Genomic DNA, 16,936 nt, shown 5'->3' with positions numbered 1-16,936 from the left:
CCCCACATCTCTTCTTCTGGCTGTGTCACTGCAGGCCAGTCATTCCCCATCTCTGAAAGAGACCACTAATAGTAACTGCAGGGCTGTGGGAGGGTTGAATGGGAGCACAAATGTGAGAGTGTTGGCCATGCAATAGGGGCGTAATAATTATCTATTGTTTCTGAATCCTAGAGACAGAGGTTGAGTATGGGAGGAGAGGACCTGTCCTGCTCAGGACCATTCTAAAGGTGTGAATTCGTGCAATTCTGGGGCCCTGGACATTGGCTATTACCCAGGATCTGGTCTCCCAGACACTGCTTGGACACTTCCAGGAATAAGGAGCTGGCAAGTGGTAGAGCAGCCTGGGGACTAAAGTTCAGACTCAGCTTTGACCCTTGCTGGCTGAGTGACTTGGGCAACTTCCTGACCACTCTGCTCCTAGGTTTCCCCATCTCTAAGGTTGGGATAGTAGTAATTGTACCTGCTTCAGAATAGTTATGAAAGTAAATAAGCCTAAGGAGACCTAGAACAATGCCTGCCACTCAGTAAAAGAGCATACAAAGGTTAGAGCTTTTGATTGAGACTGGGAGCCTGAACAGGGAAGCAACCTGCCCAAGTTCAACTGGGACTCAGCAGTGACACGCTGGGGTCATGAGGCTGAGGCAGCCCTGCCTTGGACAGGGGTCCTTCATGTGTCCTGTGGGGGCCAGAGCTAGGCAGAGCCTGTGGCCAGCCAGAGCAGGGCCAGGGTCAGAGGCAGGAGCATCTAGTCATCCCGAGAGCAGGGAGGGGGTGTGTGAGTCTAGGCTCGTCTTTCCAGCAGGTCAGTTCACTCTCCAGAGTACAGACTTCTCATCTGCCATAGGATTGGACATCCCTGCCCTCCTCTTATGAGGCTTGCATTATATATAGCAGAGTTGAAGTTAAAACCTACACTTTCATTGCACAAGGCATGCTCTACCATGGAACATGTACATCACTGCAGTTCCCTTGAACTCTCATTCCTAGTCCCCATTCCCTTAAACACACAGTGTATTGTTTTGTGGATTTGTTATTTTTACATATATGATATCAAACTATAAGTAACCTGGAGTAACTTAGTTGGGTTCCTTCAGTAATACCCCAGGGATATTCCCACATTGATACATAGAGTTCTGAGTTAAATGTTTTTATGGCTGCATAGTATTCCATTTTCCAGATGTGCTATGGTTTATTTAGCCATCTCCTTGCTGCAGTATGCTTACAGTGTTTCTAGTTCCATCAGCACTGCAGTGGACTTGTTCACACACCTCCTTATGCACATAAAAGATTTTCTGGAGGGTAGATCCCAGAAGGCAATCAATGGACCAGAGAGCAGGCACGTTTTAAATCTCCATATCCACTGCCATGTAGCCCCCAAGAGGCTGTGACAGCAGACTCCCTGGCCGCCCTTGGTGCCCAGAGCTCCCCAACCATGGAACTACTGTGGAGATGGGAAGAGAGGTTTCCCGAGTGAGTGACCTTCCTCACCTCTTTTCTGCAGGAGGATTTTTGGTAGGGTAGGGGTGGGGAGAAGGGTCGTGTCTCCATCCTCATTTGTCCTCCACTGTGGCTGAGAATTCAGTTTCTCTAAAAGGCAAAGACCTCTCATCTCCATGCCCTAGTCACATTGTGTAGGACATGGGAGCAAGATTTTCTGTCTCCACCACCTCAGAAGAGCAGACCAGGGAAGGTGTGAGTGAGGAGTGGTCACCCTGTGGGCCTCAGGAGGTGTGTTTGGGGGTGCAGTGGTGAGCCCTACCCTTCCTGGATGTTTTGGAGTAGCCAAGTCTTGATGGGAGAGGTTTTGGGAGCAGGACAGGAGGCTGAGCACCACTGGTCCATCCACATGTCTGACCTCTCCTCGCTCCCACTCATAGACACACAAAGGCTATAGGTGGAAGGAAAGAGGGAGGAGAGAAGGAACCCAAGAAAGACTTAAAAATAGCTCTCCTTATGAAAGGAGACATTCAGAGGCTTGCTGGCGTGTCGGCCCTCCCTGACAATGAGCCTAGTGGGGCCTTTTCAGGCTAAACACTAGCTCCCTAAGACCAGCCCAGCAGCCAACAGCCCCTCCTAGGGATCCCCTCCTTCACCTGAGTCTCATGGCCACATTTGTTTCCCAGTTTGGCCTGTCTCTGGAACAGACCCTTCCTGTCATCACACCCTCTGTGGCAGGTCTGCTCCTGCCCAGCCAGGCCCACATGCCCAGAGCTCTGCTCTTGCTGGGCTAGCTGACCGGTGTCCCTGGTCCTTGCCCCTATAGCCTTGCCTTGACCATCTGCCTCCAACTGGTTGTTGCCATTGGACCAGTCCCCAGCTGGGGTTAAACACCACCATGTACTTTCTCTGTGCTGTGGACTTCTAGACCTAGATGCACAGCTGCACGCTGGCTCCACTGCAAATGCTTGCTTCTCCTGGGTCCCGGGGAAGGGCCTCTGAACCACAGCCTGTGCTTCCCACTCCCAGAAAACAATACTCATCTAGTGAACATGAACTCTCTCCACTGTCTGCCTCTCTTCTGTCTGTATCTTCACTCGGTTACTCCCAGTCCCTCCTCTTCTTCCACAGAAACTTATTTATTCAGTAAGTATGTACTGAGCATCTACTCTGTGCCTGGCTCATTGTCAGGAAGGACCAACATGCAAGCACCCTTTCAAGGGCTGAAGATACAGCAGTGACAAGTCAGATCAGTCCCTGCCTGCCCTGTTGGAGTTTCACATTCTAGAGAAGGCGATGGAAGGTAAACCAGAAAACTCCTAAGATGGGATTAGGTGGTAAAAAGTGCTATAAAAAACAAACTTGCGGCCAGGCATGGTGGCTCATGCCTGTAATCTCAGCACTTTGGGAGGCCGAGGTGGGTGGATCACAAAGTCAGGAGATCGAGACCATCCTGGCTCACATAGTCAAACCCCATCTCTACTAAAAATACAAAAAATTAGCTGGGCGTGGTGGCACGTGTCTCTAGTCCCAGCTACTTTGGAGGCTAAGGCAGGAGAATTGCTTGAACCCAGGAGGCAGAGGTTGCAATGAGCCAAGATGGTGCCACTGCACTCCAACTTGGGCAATAGAGCAAGACTCTGTCTTAAGGCAACAGCAACAACAAAACAAACAAACAACAACAACAAAAAGCTGGCTATGGTCATGGGGAACAGAGCTCCTGGGATTGGGGGTGGGGGCATCTTAGACACAGCATGCCTTAATTTTTCCATTTTTAAAAAATTGTGGGAAAATACACATAACATAAAATCCTCCATTGTAACCATTTTTAAGTATGCAGTGCAGTGGCATGAAGCACATTACACTGCCATGCAGCCATCACCACCATTCCTTTCGAGAGCTTTTTCCTCTTCCCAGACTGAAACTCTGCCCCCTTTAGACACTGACTCCCCATACCTCCTCCCCTAGCCCCTGGCAGCCACCATTCCACTTTCCATCTCTATGAGTTCAGTTACTCTAGGGACTTCACACGTGTGGAATCCTACAGTATTCATTCTTTTGTGAGTGGCTTATTCAATTAGCATAATGTCTTCAAGGTTCATCCTCTCTGTAGTAGGGGTTGGAATTCCTTCCCCTTTAATACTGAGTTTGATTCCATCGTATGGGTGGACTACATTTTGTTTGCCCATTCATTCGTTGACAGATGTATGGGTTTCCAGCTGCATCCATGTCCCTACAAAGGACACCAACTCATCCTTTTTTATGGCTGCATAGTATTCTGTGGTGTACATGTGCCACATTTTCTTAATCCAGTCTGTCACTGATGGACATTTGGGTTGATTCCAAGTCTTTGCTATTGTGAATAGTGCTGCAATAAACATACGTGTGCATGTGTCTTTATAGCAGCATGATTTATAATCCTTTGGGTATATACCCAGTAATGGGATGGCTGAGTCATATGGTATTTCTAGTTCTAGATCCTTGAGGAATCACCATACTGTTTTACACAATGGTTGAACCAGTTTACAATCCCACCAACAGTGTAAAAGTGTTCCTATTTCTCCACATCCTCTCCAGCACCTGTTGTTTCCTGACTTTTGAATGATTGCCATTCTAACTGGTGTGAGATGGTACCTCATTGTGGTTTTGATTTGCATTTCTCTGATGGCCAGTGATGACGAGCATTTTTTCATGTGCCTGTTGGCTGCATGCATGTCTTCTTTTAAGAAATGTCTATTCATATCCTTTGCCCACTTTTTGATGGGGTTGTTTTTTTCTCGTAAATTTGAGTTCTTTGTAGGTTCTAGATATTAGCCCTTTGTCAGATAAGTAGATTGCAAAAATTTTCTCCCATTCTGTAGGCTGCCTATTCACTCTGATGGTAATTTCTTTTGCTGTGCAGAAGCTCTTTAGTTTAATTAGATCCCATTTGTCAATTACGGCTTTTGTTGCCATTGCTTTTGGTGTTTTAGACATGAAGTCCTTGCCCATGCCTATGTCCTGAATGGTATTACCTAGGTTTTCTTCTAGGGTTTTTACGGTTTTAGGTCTAATATTTAAGTCTCTAATCCATCTTGAATTAATTTTCATATAAGGAGTAAGGAAAGGATCCAGTTTCAGCTTTCTACTTATGGCTAACCAGTTTTCCCAGCACCGTTTATTAAATAGGGAATCCTTTCCCCATTTCTTGTTTTTGTCAGGTTTGTCAAAGATCAGATGGCTGTAGATGTGTGGTATTGTTTCTGAGGGCTCTGTTCTGTTCCATTGTTCTATATGTCTGTTTTGGTGCCAGTACCATGCTGTTTTGATTACTGTAGCCTTGTAGTACAGTTTGAAGTCAGGTAGCGTTATGCCTCCAGCTTTGTTCTTTTGGCTTAGGATTGTCTTGGCAATGCGGGGTCTTTTTTGGTTCCATATGAACTTTAAAGCAGTTTTTTCCAATTCTGTGAAGAAAGTCATTGGTAGCTTAATGGGGATGGCATTGAATCTATAGATTACCTTGGTCAGTATGGCCATTTTCACGATATTGATTCTTCCTATCCATGAGCATGGTATGTTCTTCCATTTGTTTGTGTCCTCTTTTATTTCACTAAGCAGTGGTTTGTAGTTCTCCTTGAAGAGGTCCTTTACAGTCCCTTGTAAGTTGGATTCCTAGCCCTTGGAGTTTCCTCCACCAGAAATGTCCTCCCTGCTCTGTGGCTGGCTATAGGTCTCAATTTGAATGTCACCTCCTCAGAGAGGGCTCCTAGATCTTCTTCCATGCTCTGTCACAGCATTCCTAGCTATTTCCTTATGCTGTAGTCTTGTTCTTTATTTCTCTGTTTTCTTGCACATTGTTTGCCTTTCCCTGGCAGTCATTCCAGGAGGGCAGACGCTGTGTTTATCCTGTTCATGGGTGTGTCCTTGCTGCCTAGTACATTAAGATGTAGTCAATGAATATCTTCAAATAAGTTAATGAGCAAATGAAAACATTTAGAACCAGTTTGTGCATTTACATAAGAAAAACAAACTCAAATGCCTGACAGTTTAATAAAATGAAAACACTTGTTTGGCCCTGTGTAACTTACTCTGCACAGTGAGTGGCAGAGCTGGGAGTCCAACCTGCATCTTTAATATTCCTGTTGCTTCACCCTGGCTCCCCCGTAGCCATGCAGAGAGTACTGCATTTCAGTACAGTTAACACAAGAGACATTGTAAGGCAGGTGGCAGAGGAGGGAGAGGGAGGCAGACACAACTCAGAGGGGATGGGAGAGAAGAGGGGCTCCAAGGTTCTGGAAGGCATCCTGGGTACATGTGTGCCTCACACGCCTTGCTGAGGGCCTTGGGGTGATTGAAGGCAGCCAGGGCCAAAGGGCTGGGCAGGTTAGGATCCCCTGGCCCTGGGAGAGCTTGTTCTGTGGCTGAGTTTCCTCTCTGTTAAGTCTCAGACATGCCCTTTGCTCTACTGTTTGGGATGTGGGCCACAGGTGATACTCAGTCTTGCTTTCTCCTGCCTGACTTGGTGGTGATCACTCTCTCTCTCTCAATGGTCTATGGCCAAAGTGCCATTTGTGGATCAACAGCACCGTAGCACCTGGGGGATCATTAGAAACACAGCATCCCAGGTCCCACCCCAGACTTGCCGAACCCAGATCTGCCTGTTGACAAGATCCTCAGTGACTCGCGTGTGTTCACTGAAGTCTGAACTCTGGTCTATGTGCAGCAATCACCCAGTCTATGTGGAGCACTCGTGGTGCCCTCGGCTCTGGGAGATGCCACAGAAGAAGCTCATGGGGTCCCAGCTTTGGGGAACTTACAGTTGAGTTGGAGAATGAAAAAGCAATTCACGTGATGATCTTTAAACTTTATATTCATATTTTATGTACTTCTCTGAATGTTGTGCCACACTTTTAAAAAATAAACCAAGGTTGCACACGAGATGGAAAGATTATGGAATTTAACTGAAAAATGACAAGATCTATAAATTTGGAGAAAAGACTATTTCTTATAAAGGTTTACAGTCTGAAAGGTGGCTGTTCTCGTGGGCTGGGAAGTGCAGCCTCTGGCTAAAGTCTTTAGCAGCTTCTCAAAGCAGATACTCAAAGCACCTGCTTTGAGGGAGGGAGGGATAAAACAGGAATTTATGCTGCAGGGGTTGGACAAGTTTACATATTCATCAAGTTATAGGAGGAGCTGTGGATATTCATAAAAGAAGGCAGTGTGTACGTGTGATAAGCAAGCATGCTTGTTGCATGTGTCCCATGTTCACGTTGGGGTGGAGATTTAACATGTAAATGTATTACAGTTAGGCCTTATATGTCAAAAGACAAAGCAGGGGCAGCGTGAAGGCACTCAGTGCACAGCCTGCTCAAACCACCCAGAGCCAGTCCATGGTCAGTGGTCTCTTATTGGGAGAAAGTCATAGAAGTCAGTCTCTTGTCCAATCAGAGCTGTAGCTTGGCTGGCAGAACAGGGGGCTTAGTTAGTGTCTGACGGTGGAAGAGCTGCAATTGTTTCAACATTGCTTATCTTGAGGCCAGTGCTTGTTTAGCTGCTGGTGAAAAAGAAAAACCTTATGGCAGTGAGAACAGAGTTAAGTGTGGCGTGTGTGGCTTAACCCTTGCCTGGCACAACCTTAGGTCTTGTTTATAATTTGGTATCTTATCGCCCCAGAGTCCATTCTGTCAGTCTTGTGATCTCTATTTTAACATTAGTGCTGGTCAGATGTTGTGTCTAAACTGAAAGAGGGAAGGAGTATAATGATGCGTGTCCGATCTCCCATCATGTCATGACTGGGAACTCAATCTTTAAGGTTTTTCTGGCATTCCCTTGGTCAAGAAGGGGCTTGTTCAGTCAGTCGAGGAGTTTAGGATTTTATTTTTAGGTCTCAGGGGCAACCCCCATACCCAGCTGTGTGAACTAAACCACGAGCAGTGGAAGGGTTCTGTGTTGTAAGAGTCAGAGCAGTCAGGAAGGCTTCCAGGAGGTGATGAAGCCTGAGTGCTCCTTGGAAGAGAGCAGGATGTAGTTAAATAGAAAGGAGGAGGAAAGTTTATAGGAGGCAAGAACAGATGGGACGAAGGCATAGAATCCATCCATTAGCTGGCTGTTTGAAGTCATGGCTGGACCTTTCTGGAATTAAGTGAGATGGGGAGGGCTGTGTCTTGTTTGAGCCAGCACTGGCCCTTTCCTGCCATCAGACATGGGGAGCTGCTAATCATAATCATAGCCGCTCTCTTAGGATTCCAAAAGGTGAGAGAGCTGAAAGAAGCATTTAGAGACCACTGTTTCTTTTCACTGTGGCAAGAATGTTTAATGTAAGAGCTACACTTTTTTTTTTTTTTTTTTTTTTTTTTTTTTTTTTTTTGAGGCAGCTCTGTCACCCAGGCTGGAGTGCAGTGGCATGATCTCAGCTCACTGCAATCTCCGCCTCCCAGGTTCAAGAGATTCTCCTGCCTCAGCCTCCTGAGTAGCTGGGACTACAGGCGCATGCCACCATGCCCGGCTAATTTTTATATTTTTAGTAGAGGTGGGGTTTCACCATATTTGTCAGGCTGGTCTTGAACTCCTGACCTTAGGTGATCCACCTGCCTTGGCCTCCCAAAGTGCTGGGATTACAGGTGTGAGCCACCGCGTCCTGGCCAGATCTATACTCTTAATGCCCGTCCTTGGGTGAGTGGATAAGGAAAATGTGGTCTGTATATACAATATTATTCAGCCATAAAAAGGAAGGGAATTCTGCCATTTGCAACAATGTGAATGAACTTGGAGGGCTTGATGCTAAATGAAAGAAGCCAGTCACAGATGGACAAATACTGCATGATTCCACTTACATGAGGTGTCTAAAATATAGGTCCAGGCATGGTGGCTCATTCCTGTGTTCCCAGCACTTTGGGAGGCCAAGGCAGGAGGTTTGCTTGAGGCCAGGAGTTGGAGACCAGCCTGGGCAACACAGTGAGACCTCATCTCTATAAAAAATAAAAAAATTAACTGGGTGTGATGGCGTGCATGCCTGTGGTCCCAGCTACTCAGGAGGCTGAGGCTGAAGGATCACTTGAGCCCAGGTGCCACTACACTCCAGCCTGGGTGATGGAATGAGATCCCTAAGTCTCTAAAAAATAAAATAGCCTTATTCACAGAAGCAAGGAGTAGAGTAGTGGTTGCTGGGGGTGGAGGGAGGGAGAGGTGGCAAGCTACTGTTCAACGAAGTTTCAGTGATATAGGAGCTCACTGGAAGGAAAACTGAAGCTTGTCACTCGTTCCTTGCTCAGGGCTATTCAGCAGGTTAGAGGCCAAGTCAAGAGTAGAAGTCAGGCCTCCTGATCCCTCATTCAGGGTGTTCCAAGATAGCACGCTGCTTCTGCAAATTTGTTACAGACTGTAGCCAGAACCAAAGATCTCTCCAAAATTAAAGGTCTTTTAAGTAGCTGGGCCAAACCCACACTCACACCAGCCTAACTTCAGGAACTGGACTAGTCAGCATGATCTGGAAACTGACCAGCTGGTCCTGGGGAAGCCAGGGGGCTACTGTTGGGTCCGTCCTTCTCCCCTCGCTTGTCCTGGCAAGCGCTCACTCTCCTCTGCCTCCTCTTTCTACTGTGCTGCCACCAGGAACACAGGTGACAGCTGGGATAAAGAGTGAGCCACCTCTTCCTGAGTCCTCGTCTCTGAGTTTTCTAGCAGTTGTTGAAGGCTGTGCTGGAATCCCTGACTTATGTTCCCTGCCTGCCCCGGTGATCCCCAGGGGACTTGGAGTCTGTTCTCCTGGAGCCTAATGCCCCATGTATCTGGGTTTCTGACCACTCTCCCATCTCCAGATGTGACTTCAGAATACTCCAGCAGTCCCCTTCCTGGGACCCTCAACACGTGGAAGACTCACAAGGAAAATTTCCCCAGGGCTTGAAACAGTCATAGAAGATGGCCCCTTCCTTGTGTGCGGATGTGGGTTATTTTAGGGGGGCTGTGTGGCAGAAGAGGCTGGTGCATACAGGGCATCGGGGGCACCTCAGGTGTAGCCTGTGACCTAGAGATGTTTATTGAGGGTATGTGGGGATTCTGGGTATGGGAAAACTGTGTGAGCCAAACACACCCAGAGGTAGGAAAAAATAGAGTGGGCTTAAGGGATCACCTGGAGCTCCATGAGGCATGGAGGAGTGGTGGAGGGGACTGGGAACAGTCCTGGGCTGAGCCACAGGGGTCCCTTTCTGTAAGTGCTGGGAGCCTCTGTAGCCACTCAAGGATGCAGGTGATGGAAGAAGGAGGCTATGGGAATGGCTAGGAGGCTGGAGCTCAGAGTGAGTGAGAGAGAGGTCAGTCAAGGGTGCAGGGAGGGTTGGAGCTTGGTTCCAAGATGAAAGGTGGGAAGCCTGGGCTTCAGAGGCAGAACAGTGTGGAGTGTGGGTGAGGCCCAGGCTGGAAGGAGTGGAGGGAGACACTGCTGAGAGACATCTGAGGAGGAGGTCTCGAGGAGGTGAGCACAGGGCATTCAGATTGGAGTGCCCAGTGACCGCAGGTGCAAGGGGACAGGTGTGAACTAATGGGGGCGTGTGCTGAACCAGACACAGAGGCCTTGGGGGCATGGAGCTTGGCAAAGGACTGGCAGAGACCAGTGAAAGAAAGAGGTGGGTATTAATATCAGTCCACACCATCTTAAAGGTTGAGCAGGTGTGGACCCAGGAGGCCTGTACACAGAGAGGGGAGGCGACGAGACAGGCATCTTGAGGTTGTTCCTTCCTCTCCCACAGGTAGGACATTGTGGGGAAGGATTGTGTGAACCCTGGGCATACTTGGGGACCATCCTGAGGGACAGGCCAAAAGGCCTGGGGTTCCCTGGCCCCTGTAATAATATAGTTATGCTAATGCCTCACTTCCCTGTAGCTTTTTACTGATTACAAAGAGCTTTTTCATCCACAACCCTTTGCTGTCTTTGTGTGACAACCTCTGAAACAGTGGTTCTCAAAACTTTTTGGTCTCAGACCCACCTCCCCTCTTAAAAATGATTGAGGGCCCCAAAGAGTCTTTATTTCTATGAATCACATCTCTTCAATGTTTACCACCTTAGAAAGTAAATCAGAAAATTCTAAAACATCTTTTAATGCATTTTAAGATAACAAACCCATAACATGTTAATATAAGTAGCACTTTTATGCCCAAAACAACAACAACAACAACCCTAGTTTCTAAAACAATCAAGAAAAAACAGAGATAAGAGTGACATTTTTACATTTACAAATACGAATGTCTGCTGAACAGAAGGTAGCTGGATTCACCTATCCACTTGCCCATCCAGTGGGTTGGAATTGTTTTGGTTGACTTAAATGAATATAATATCCAGGCTCACACAGATATGTAGTTGGAAAAGGGAGGACCTTACAGACCCTCGGAGGTTCTCAGACTGTATTTTGGGAACTGATGTCTTAGAAGGAGGCTGAGCACTCAGTTTTACAGTTGGAAAAACTAAAGCATGGAGACAGAGGACCAGGATTCCTGACTCTGTGTGACCCACTGTCTAATGCTGAGGTTCCCTGGAGGAAGAACTACCCCTCCCGACCTGCCTGGGTCCCAGAATACCTAAGTGTTGAACCAGCTGGTTTGCTGGGGACCAGGGAGGAGGCCGGTGGCCCTGGGGACAGCCTCAGGCAGGGGCAGGTGGCCTGATGTTAACATCCATAGCTTCACCCTGAGAAACTGCCATAGCAATAGCATGGGCCTTGGCACCCCCAACCCCCACGCTCCTGGGAGGAGCCCTGTTCCCAGAAGCCTGTCCCTGGACTGCTGCCGTCAGCCTTGGAGTTCATTTCCTGGTTAAACAAACATCTATATTAAATGGCCCAGTTGGGCAACGCCCAGAAGCAGTTTCTGCGAGCCTTGGGCACACAGCCTGCCAGGCCTCCCCGCTGGCTGCCTGGCGAAGACACATCCATCATCGCAGAGTCACTGAAGCAGGACTGCCCCGTGCATCCCACCCAGAATCTGCACGTCTGGCAGGAGGGGCTGGGTGGGACGTGCAGAGGGGCCCGTGTCTGGACCTTACCAAAAGCCTGTCCTCGACAGCTTGGAGATTGTAACAGTGGTTATGATGGCAACTCCAGAAGTTTGGGTATGGTGTGACGGCTGCCATCCATCACGTCATCTCATCCTGGCAGGGTAGGAACGCTCACCTGTTTGCCAGATGAGGAAACGGAGGCATCCGAGAGGGTCTCGCCAACAGCCACACAGCCACCCATGGCCTTGTTTAGGGGAGGATCCAGGCATCTTGACTTCCAGCAGAGTTGTCTTTGTGCCATTGTGGCCACATTCTGAGGATCCGGAGTGAGGAAGGCTGAGTGCAGAGGGGCGAGCCCAGGCTGCTCTGGTGCGTGTCTGCTGTGATGAAAAGCACAGCAGGATAAAGATGGGGCAGGGGTCCTTAACCAGGGGTGACGTTTTGCAGTACCCCAAGCCCTAAGATATTTGGCAGTGTCTAAAGACATTTTTGGTTGTCACAGTGGGGGCTGAGGGAGTGGAGGCTCCTGTTGTTATCCAGTGTGTAGAAGCCAGGGATGCTGTTCGTTGTCCTGTAATACATAAGAACAGCCTCTACAGCAAAAACTATTCTTCAAAATGTCAACAGTCCAAGATGGAGAAACCCCAGGGTGGAAAATGATTTGGGGTGTTCGTTAGGTCAGGCAGTCATGGGTGACTGTGCTGAGGTTGTGACTTTTGAGCAGAGACCTTAAGAACCAGAAAGTACAAGTGAGAAGATCTGGGGAAGAGCATTGCAAGAAGAGAGAACAGCACGTGCAGAGGCCCTGAGTCAGAAACGCGTCCTCAAGAAGCCAGTGTGAGAGACTGGGTTGGTTATTCCCTACCAGATCTCAGCGAAAACACTGAGGCTCAGAGATAGGGACTCGCCAGAGGTCATACCGTGAAACAGTGCTGGAGCTGGGTTTGAAATGAATGTGATTGATTCCAGAGTCCATTTGCTTTCCACTATCTCTGCTGCTACTGTCAGAGAAGTGGCCCAGCCTTCATTTTGCAGTTAAGGCCTTTCCCCTACTTGACTCTAAATTTTTTTTTCTTATTCTATCCCTGGTTACTTGGTTTTGTTTCTGGCACCACCTCGGCGACAAAAACAACAAGGATAATGATGGCCAATAATTTCATAGTACTTGCCGTGTGCCCGGCACAGTTCCTAGTGTGAGAGATTCTCTATATAGATGCTCATCTGATCCTTATGACACGCATATGTGCTGGATACTATTCTCCTACTGTGGCCATTTCACAGGTAAGAGAATTGAGGCACAGAGAGCTCAATGTCTTGTTCAACAAATAAGAGTCAGAGGCAGGAAACTTCCTAGTTCCAAAGCCCATGCTTTTTTTTTTTTTTTTTTTTTTTTTTTTTTGAGATGGAGTCTCACTCAGTCACCCAGGCTGGAGTGCAATGGCACAGTCTCAGCTCACTGCAACCTCTGCCTCCTGGGTTCAAGCGATTCTCCTGCCTCACCTTCCCGAGTAACTGGGATTACAGGCGCCTGCCACCATGCCCGGCTAATTTTTTTTGTATTTTTAGTAGAATGGGGTTTCATTATGTTGGACAGGCTGGTCTCAAACTCTTGACCTCATGATCTACCCACCTCAGCCTCCCAAAGTGCTGGGATTACAGGCATGAGCCACTGTGCCCCGCCTCAGAACCCATGCTTTTAACCACAACACTATGCAGTGACTTTCTCAGCAGTGATTTTCTCATCACTAGAGTGGATCACTCACTTGACGAGTGGCTCCTCAAGTTTAGTAACACGCAAGGTTCAGCATAGAAGGGAATTTAGAAGTTAGTTTGTCCACATATGGGGAACTGAGGCTTGACCTTGAAAGTGACTTGTGCAGAATTGTACCAGGAGGCAGGTGTTCCCAGCTGAGTGCCCTCTGCTCTGCCATGGGGCACCCACAGCCAGCCATGCCTGCACATTCACAGCCTCCCCTGTCAGTTTCATCAGGCCGCTACAGCGTGTCTTTGTATCTCTGGATCTCAGCCACTAGTTGTGTCTGATATCCGGCAGGTTTGGGGCCACCCAGCAGGAACCTGCTTGTGGCAGAAGGCCCAGACATCTGTCTCAGCCCTGCCCATCCTTCCTGTTTATAGACATAATCTCAGTCTATTTCCAAATCATATAGTTGTGGAAACTGGGGCTCAGATGGGTTAAACAGCTTACCATCTGAGGTCAGCCTGCAGAGTTAGGGCTTCCCAAGGGTAATGAATGTACACTCACTGACTCACTCACTCTTTCAGCCAACAAAGAGAACTGCCATACGCTAAGCACTGGTCATGCAGAGGTGGAAGTTCCTGATCCCTGCCCTCCTGGAGAGATGTGATTGTTTCACAGTAATGATAAGTGTCATGAGAGGGGGATGCTCAGAAAGGATACCTAGCCCAGGCCATCGAGTGAGGAGGATCAGGAGAGGCTTATTGGATGAGGTGCTGCCGTGGCTAATTCTTACAGGATGACTGGGAGTTAGCCAGCTAGAGGAGGGGGAAAGGATGCCGAGGGAACAACATGTACAAAAGCAAGAGAAAAGAGAGAATTCCTCAGTACGGGGAACCACAGGTTGCTCAGGATTGGTGGGGTCATGAAGTGGGATATAAAGGTCATACCATCATCATGGCCATTGAGCATTTACTAAATGGCAGGTGCCATGCTGGGCATTAGCTCAACAACCTTCAGAGTTAGGTGCTGTTAAAATCTGCATTTATAGCTGGGCTCAGTGGCTCACGCCTATAATCTCAGCACTTTGGGAGGCCAAGGTGGGCGGATTGCTTCAGCCCAGGAGTTCAAGACCAGCCTTGAACTGGTCGATGTAGTGAGACACTGTCTCTACAAAAAGTTTTAAAAATTAGCCAGGTGTGGTGGTGCATACCTATAGTCCCAGCTACTCAGGAGGCTGAGGCAGGAGGATCGCTTGAGCCTGAGAGTTCGAGTCTACAGGGAACTGAGATCATGTCACTGCACTCCAGCCTGGGTGACAGAGCAAGACCTTGTCTCAAATAAAATAAATACATTTTTAAAATAAAATAAAATCCACATTTACAGATGAGGAAACTGAGGTACAGAGAGGTTAAATAAGTTGTTGAAGAACATACAGATAATGAGTACCAGGAAATGGTCTGGGAAATGCTTGGAACTTGCCTCCAGCAGCATGGTGGCCTCCTAGAAACCACTGATGCCTGTCCCATCTGATTGCTCTCTTTCCTCCCACAGGTGGAAGGACAGTCCAGAGCCCTTGTCATCGCACAGGAACTGCTATCTTCAGAGAAAGCGTGAGTCCCTAAGGAGGTGCCTGTGGCCTTGAGCTTATAAACAAAACGTCACCCTCCTGGGCTTACACAGGATGGGGATTAATGCAGCCTCAACCCTCTTTCCCTCTGCAGATACGTGGAGATGCTCCAGCACTTACATCTGGTGAGTTAATCATTTTAATTGTCCAAAACTAATTGCCCTTTTAGAAGTCTGTGATATAAGAGGCAGGAAAGCAATGTGGAGACAGAGGTGATTTCCATTAACAGAGGCCTGGCAGCAGGCAAGCACTCACCAAGGCTTTTCAGGGAAGTCTGTCTCCTGATTAATGTGCTTCTGGGGGCAGACAGCGGATGCGTCTCCTTGCTCAGGGATGGGGTGCTTGGGGGCATGGGCTGAGGTTTTGGGCAGGATGTTTGAGATTTCCTTAGCCCTCTTGCTGAGAAAGGCAGGAAGAGGACAGTGGGGTGTTTCTGGGCATTGCTCTGTGTGAGTTTGTGTATGTGAGTTTGTGTACCTGTATGTGTGTGATGTTTAGGTTCGTATGGAAAAGGTGTCTGCCTGGTGACAGAGCAGCTGAGGGTATCAAGAGTCTTCCTCAGTCTCCTTAGCGTCAGGGTGGTGGTGCCTAAGCTGGTGGTGAGGGTACTCCTTTGGGCTTTCAGAGGAAAGGAGGCCAGACTTGGGGACATCCTGAACATCAGGCAGTGCTCTCCTTCATAACTCACAGGACAGCTCACAGAGTGTCCCTTTGTAGTCACCTCAATTCAGTTCAGCAGACATTGTTTTGAACTCTCGCTGCATGACAAGAACTGGAGAATGGGAAGACAGATCAGACAGAGTCCTTCCCCAGGAGCTCTCTGGCCAGCAAAGGGGACGGATGAGGGGGGTGACCAACAACCTTGGGCAGGCTTCCCTGAGGAGGTGATGTTCGGGGCTAGGCCATAGGGAAGGGTGAGAAGAGGGCACAGCAAAGACTTGGGAAGTGGGGGACCATGGAAGACTCAGGCTCCCCGCTCCTTTGAGCTCTCTGGGCCATTTGCACTCTTGCCATGGTTGAGCATTGGGTTCTATGGTGCTTTGAATCATTCACCATCTCCAAGAATGTCAGAGCTGGGGATGTACACCTGGACATTTTGTAGGTGGTGATGTGGAAGCCCAGAGGAGGTGACATGGCCCGCGTCACACAGTGGTGGAGCCAGGATAAGTGCCGGGGCTCCTGGCTCCCAGGCCACTGTCCTCGCATTCACTGGGTGTTCCTGGCTGCCTTGGGAGCTCCTTGGGGCAGGGACCTTCTCTGGGTGTACCAGAGCACTCAACACCAAGCCAGGCCTCTTACTGAACCCAGCTGAGGTCCCTATCAACAGTGTCACCCTGGCATCACATCCCCACGTGAGCTGATAGCAGCCGGGAACCCAGGAGGGCAGATAGAGCATTACTCTGGGCTGGTGCTCTTAGCTCCTCATTTTTGTCCCCTCAGGATGAAAGCCTGTGTGCACTCTTGAACCCCAAAGCCCTCACGTGTGAAATGTACCAGCCCCCATTCAGCTTTTACACCTAAAAGATCTATTTGGTAAAGGCCGGAAGGATCAGTTTCCCTTTTTTTTTTTCTTCTCTCTCCCTTGTTTCTGGGCTGGCAGCATGACAGAGGGGCTGGGCATTTTTGTTTTATGACTTTTTAAGAGGGTTTTAATTAGGAAACTTGCATCTGTGTTTGCTCTGCTTCCTGCCAGTTGGAAAGACATTGAAGCCCCTGGTAATCCATAATAATATCCTAAGGATGGGGTGAAGGGAGAGCCCATAAAAGTCATCACTCAGGGCCGGGCACGGTAGCTCATGCCTGTAATCGCAGCACTTTGGGAGGCCAAGGTGGGTGGATCACCTGAGATCAGGAGTTCCAGACCAGCCTGGCCAACATGGTGAAACCCCATCTCTACTAAAAATACAAAAATTAGTCAGACATGGTGGTGGGCACTTGTAATCCCAGCTACTCGGGAGGCTGAGACAGGAGAATCACTTGAACCCAGGAGGCGGAGGTTGCAGTGAGCCGAGATCGTGCCACTGCACTCCAGCCTGGGTGACAGAGCGAGACTGTGTCTCAAAAAAAAAAAAAATTCACCACTCAGAAGCTGGTTGCAGGAAGTTGTGGTCTAGAGCTGTATTTTATATCAGTGCTTACGGGGATAAAGGGGGCAGGCATCTCCTAGTGTGACTCTAGGTCTTAGCTAGGGAAATGAGTCTTGAAGGAG

At 48.5% G+C, this 16,936-nt stretch overlaps 1 protein-coding gene across 1 annotated transcript in view; it reads left to right on the top strand.

The window, feature by feature from the left end:
* Nucleotides 1-16,936, top strand: part of FGD5 (FYVE, RhoGEF and PH domain containing 5) — a 124,971-nt gene that overhangs the window by 56,640 nt on the left and 51,395 nt on the right. Inside the window, 2 exon segments of the mRNA XM_010381519.2 lie at nt 14,652-14,710; nt 14,822-14,852. Of these exon segments, the coding sequence (XP_010379821.2) occupies nt 14,652-14,710; nt 14,822-14,852 (90 nt within the window).

The sequence above is a fragment of the Rhinopithecus roxellana genome, chromosome 1 (genome assembly GCF_007565055.1).
Source record: "Rhinopithecus roxellana isolate Shanxi Qingling chromosome 1, ASM756505v1, whole genome shotgun sequence".
Taxonomy (NCBI): domain Eukaryota; kingdom Metazoa; phylum Chordata; class Mammalia; order Primates; family Cercopithecidae; genus Rhinopithecus; species Rhinopithecus roxellana.
The sequence above is the reverse complement of the archived record's forward strand: the minus strand, read 5'-3'. Positions and strand labels throughout refer to the sequence as shown.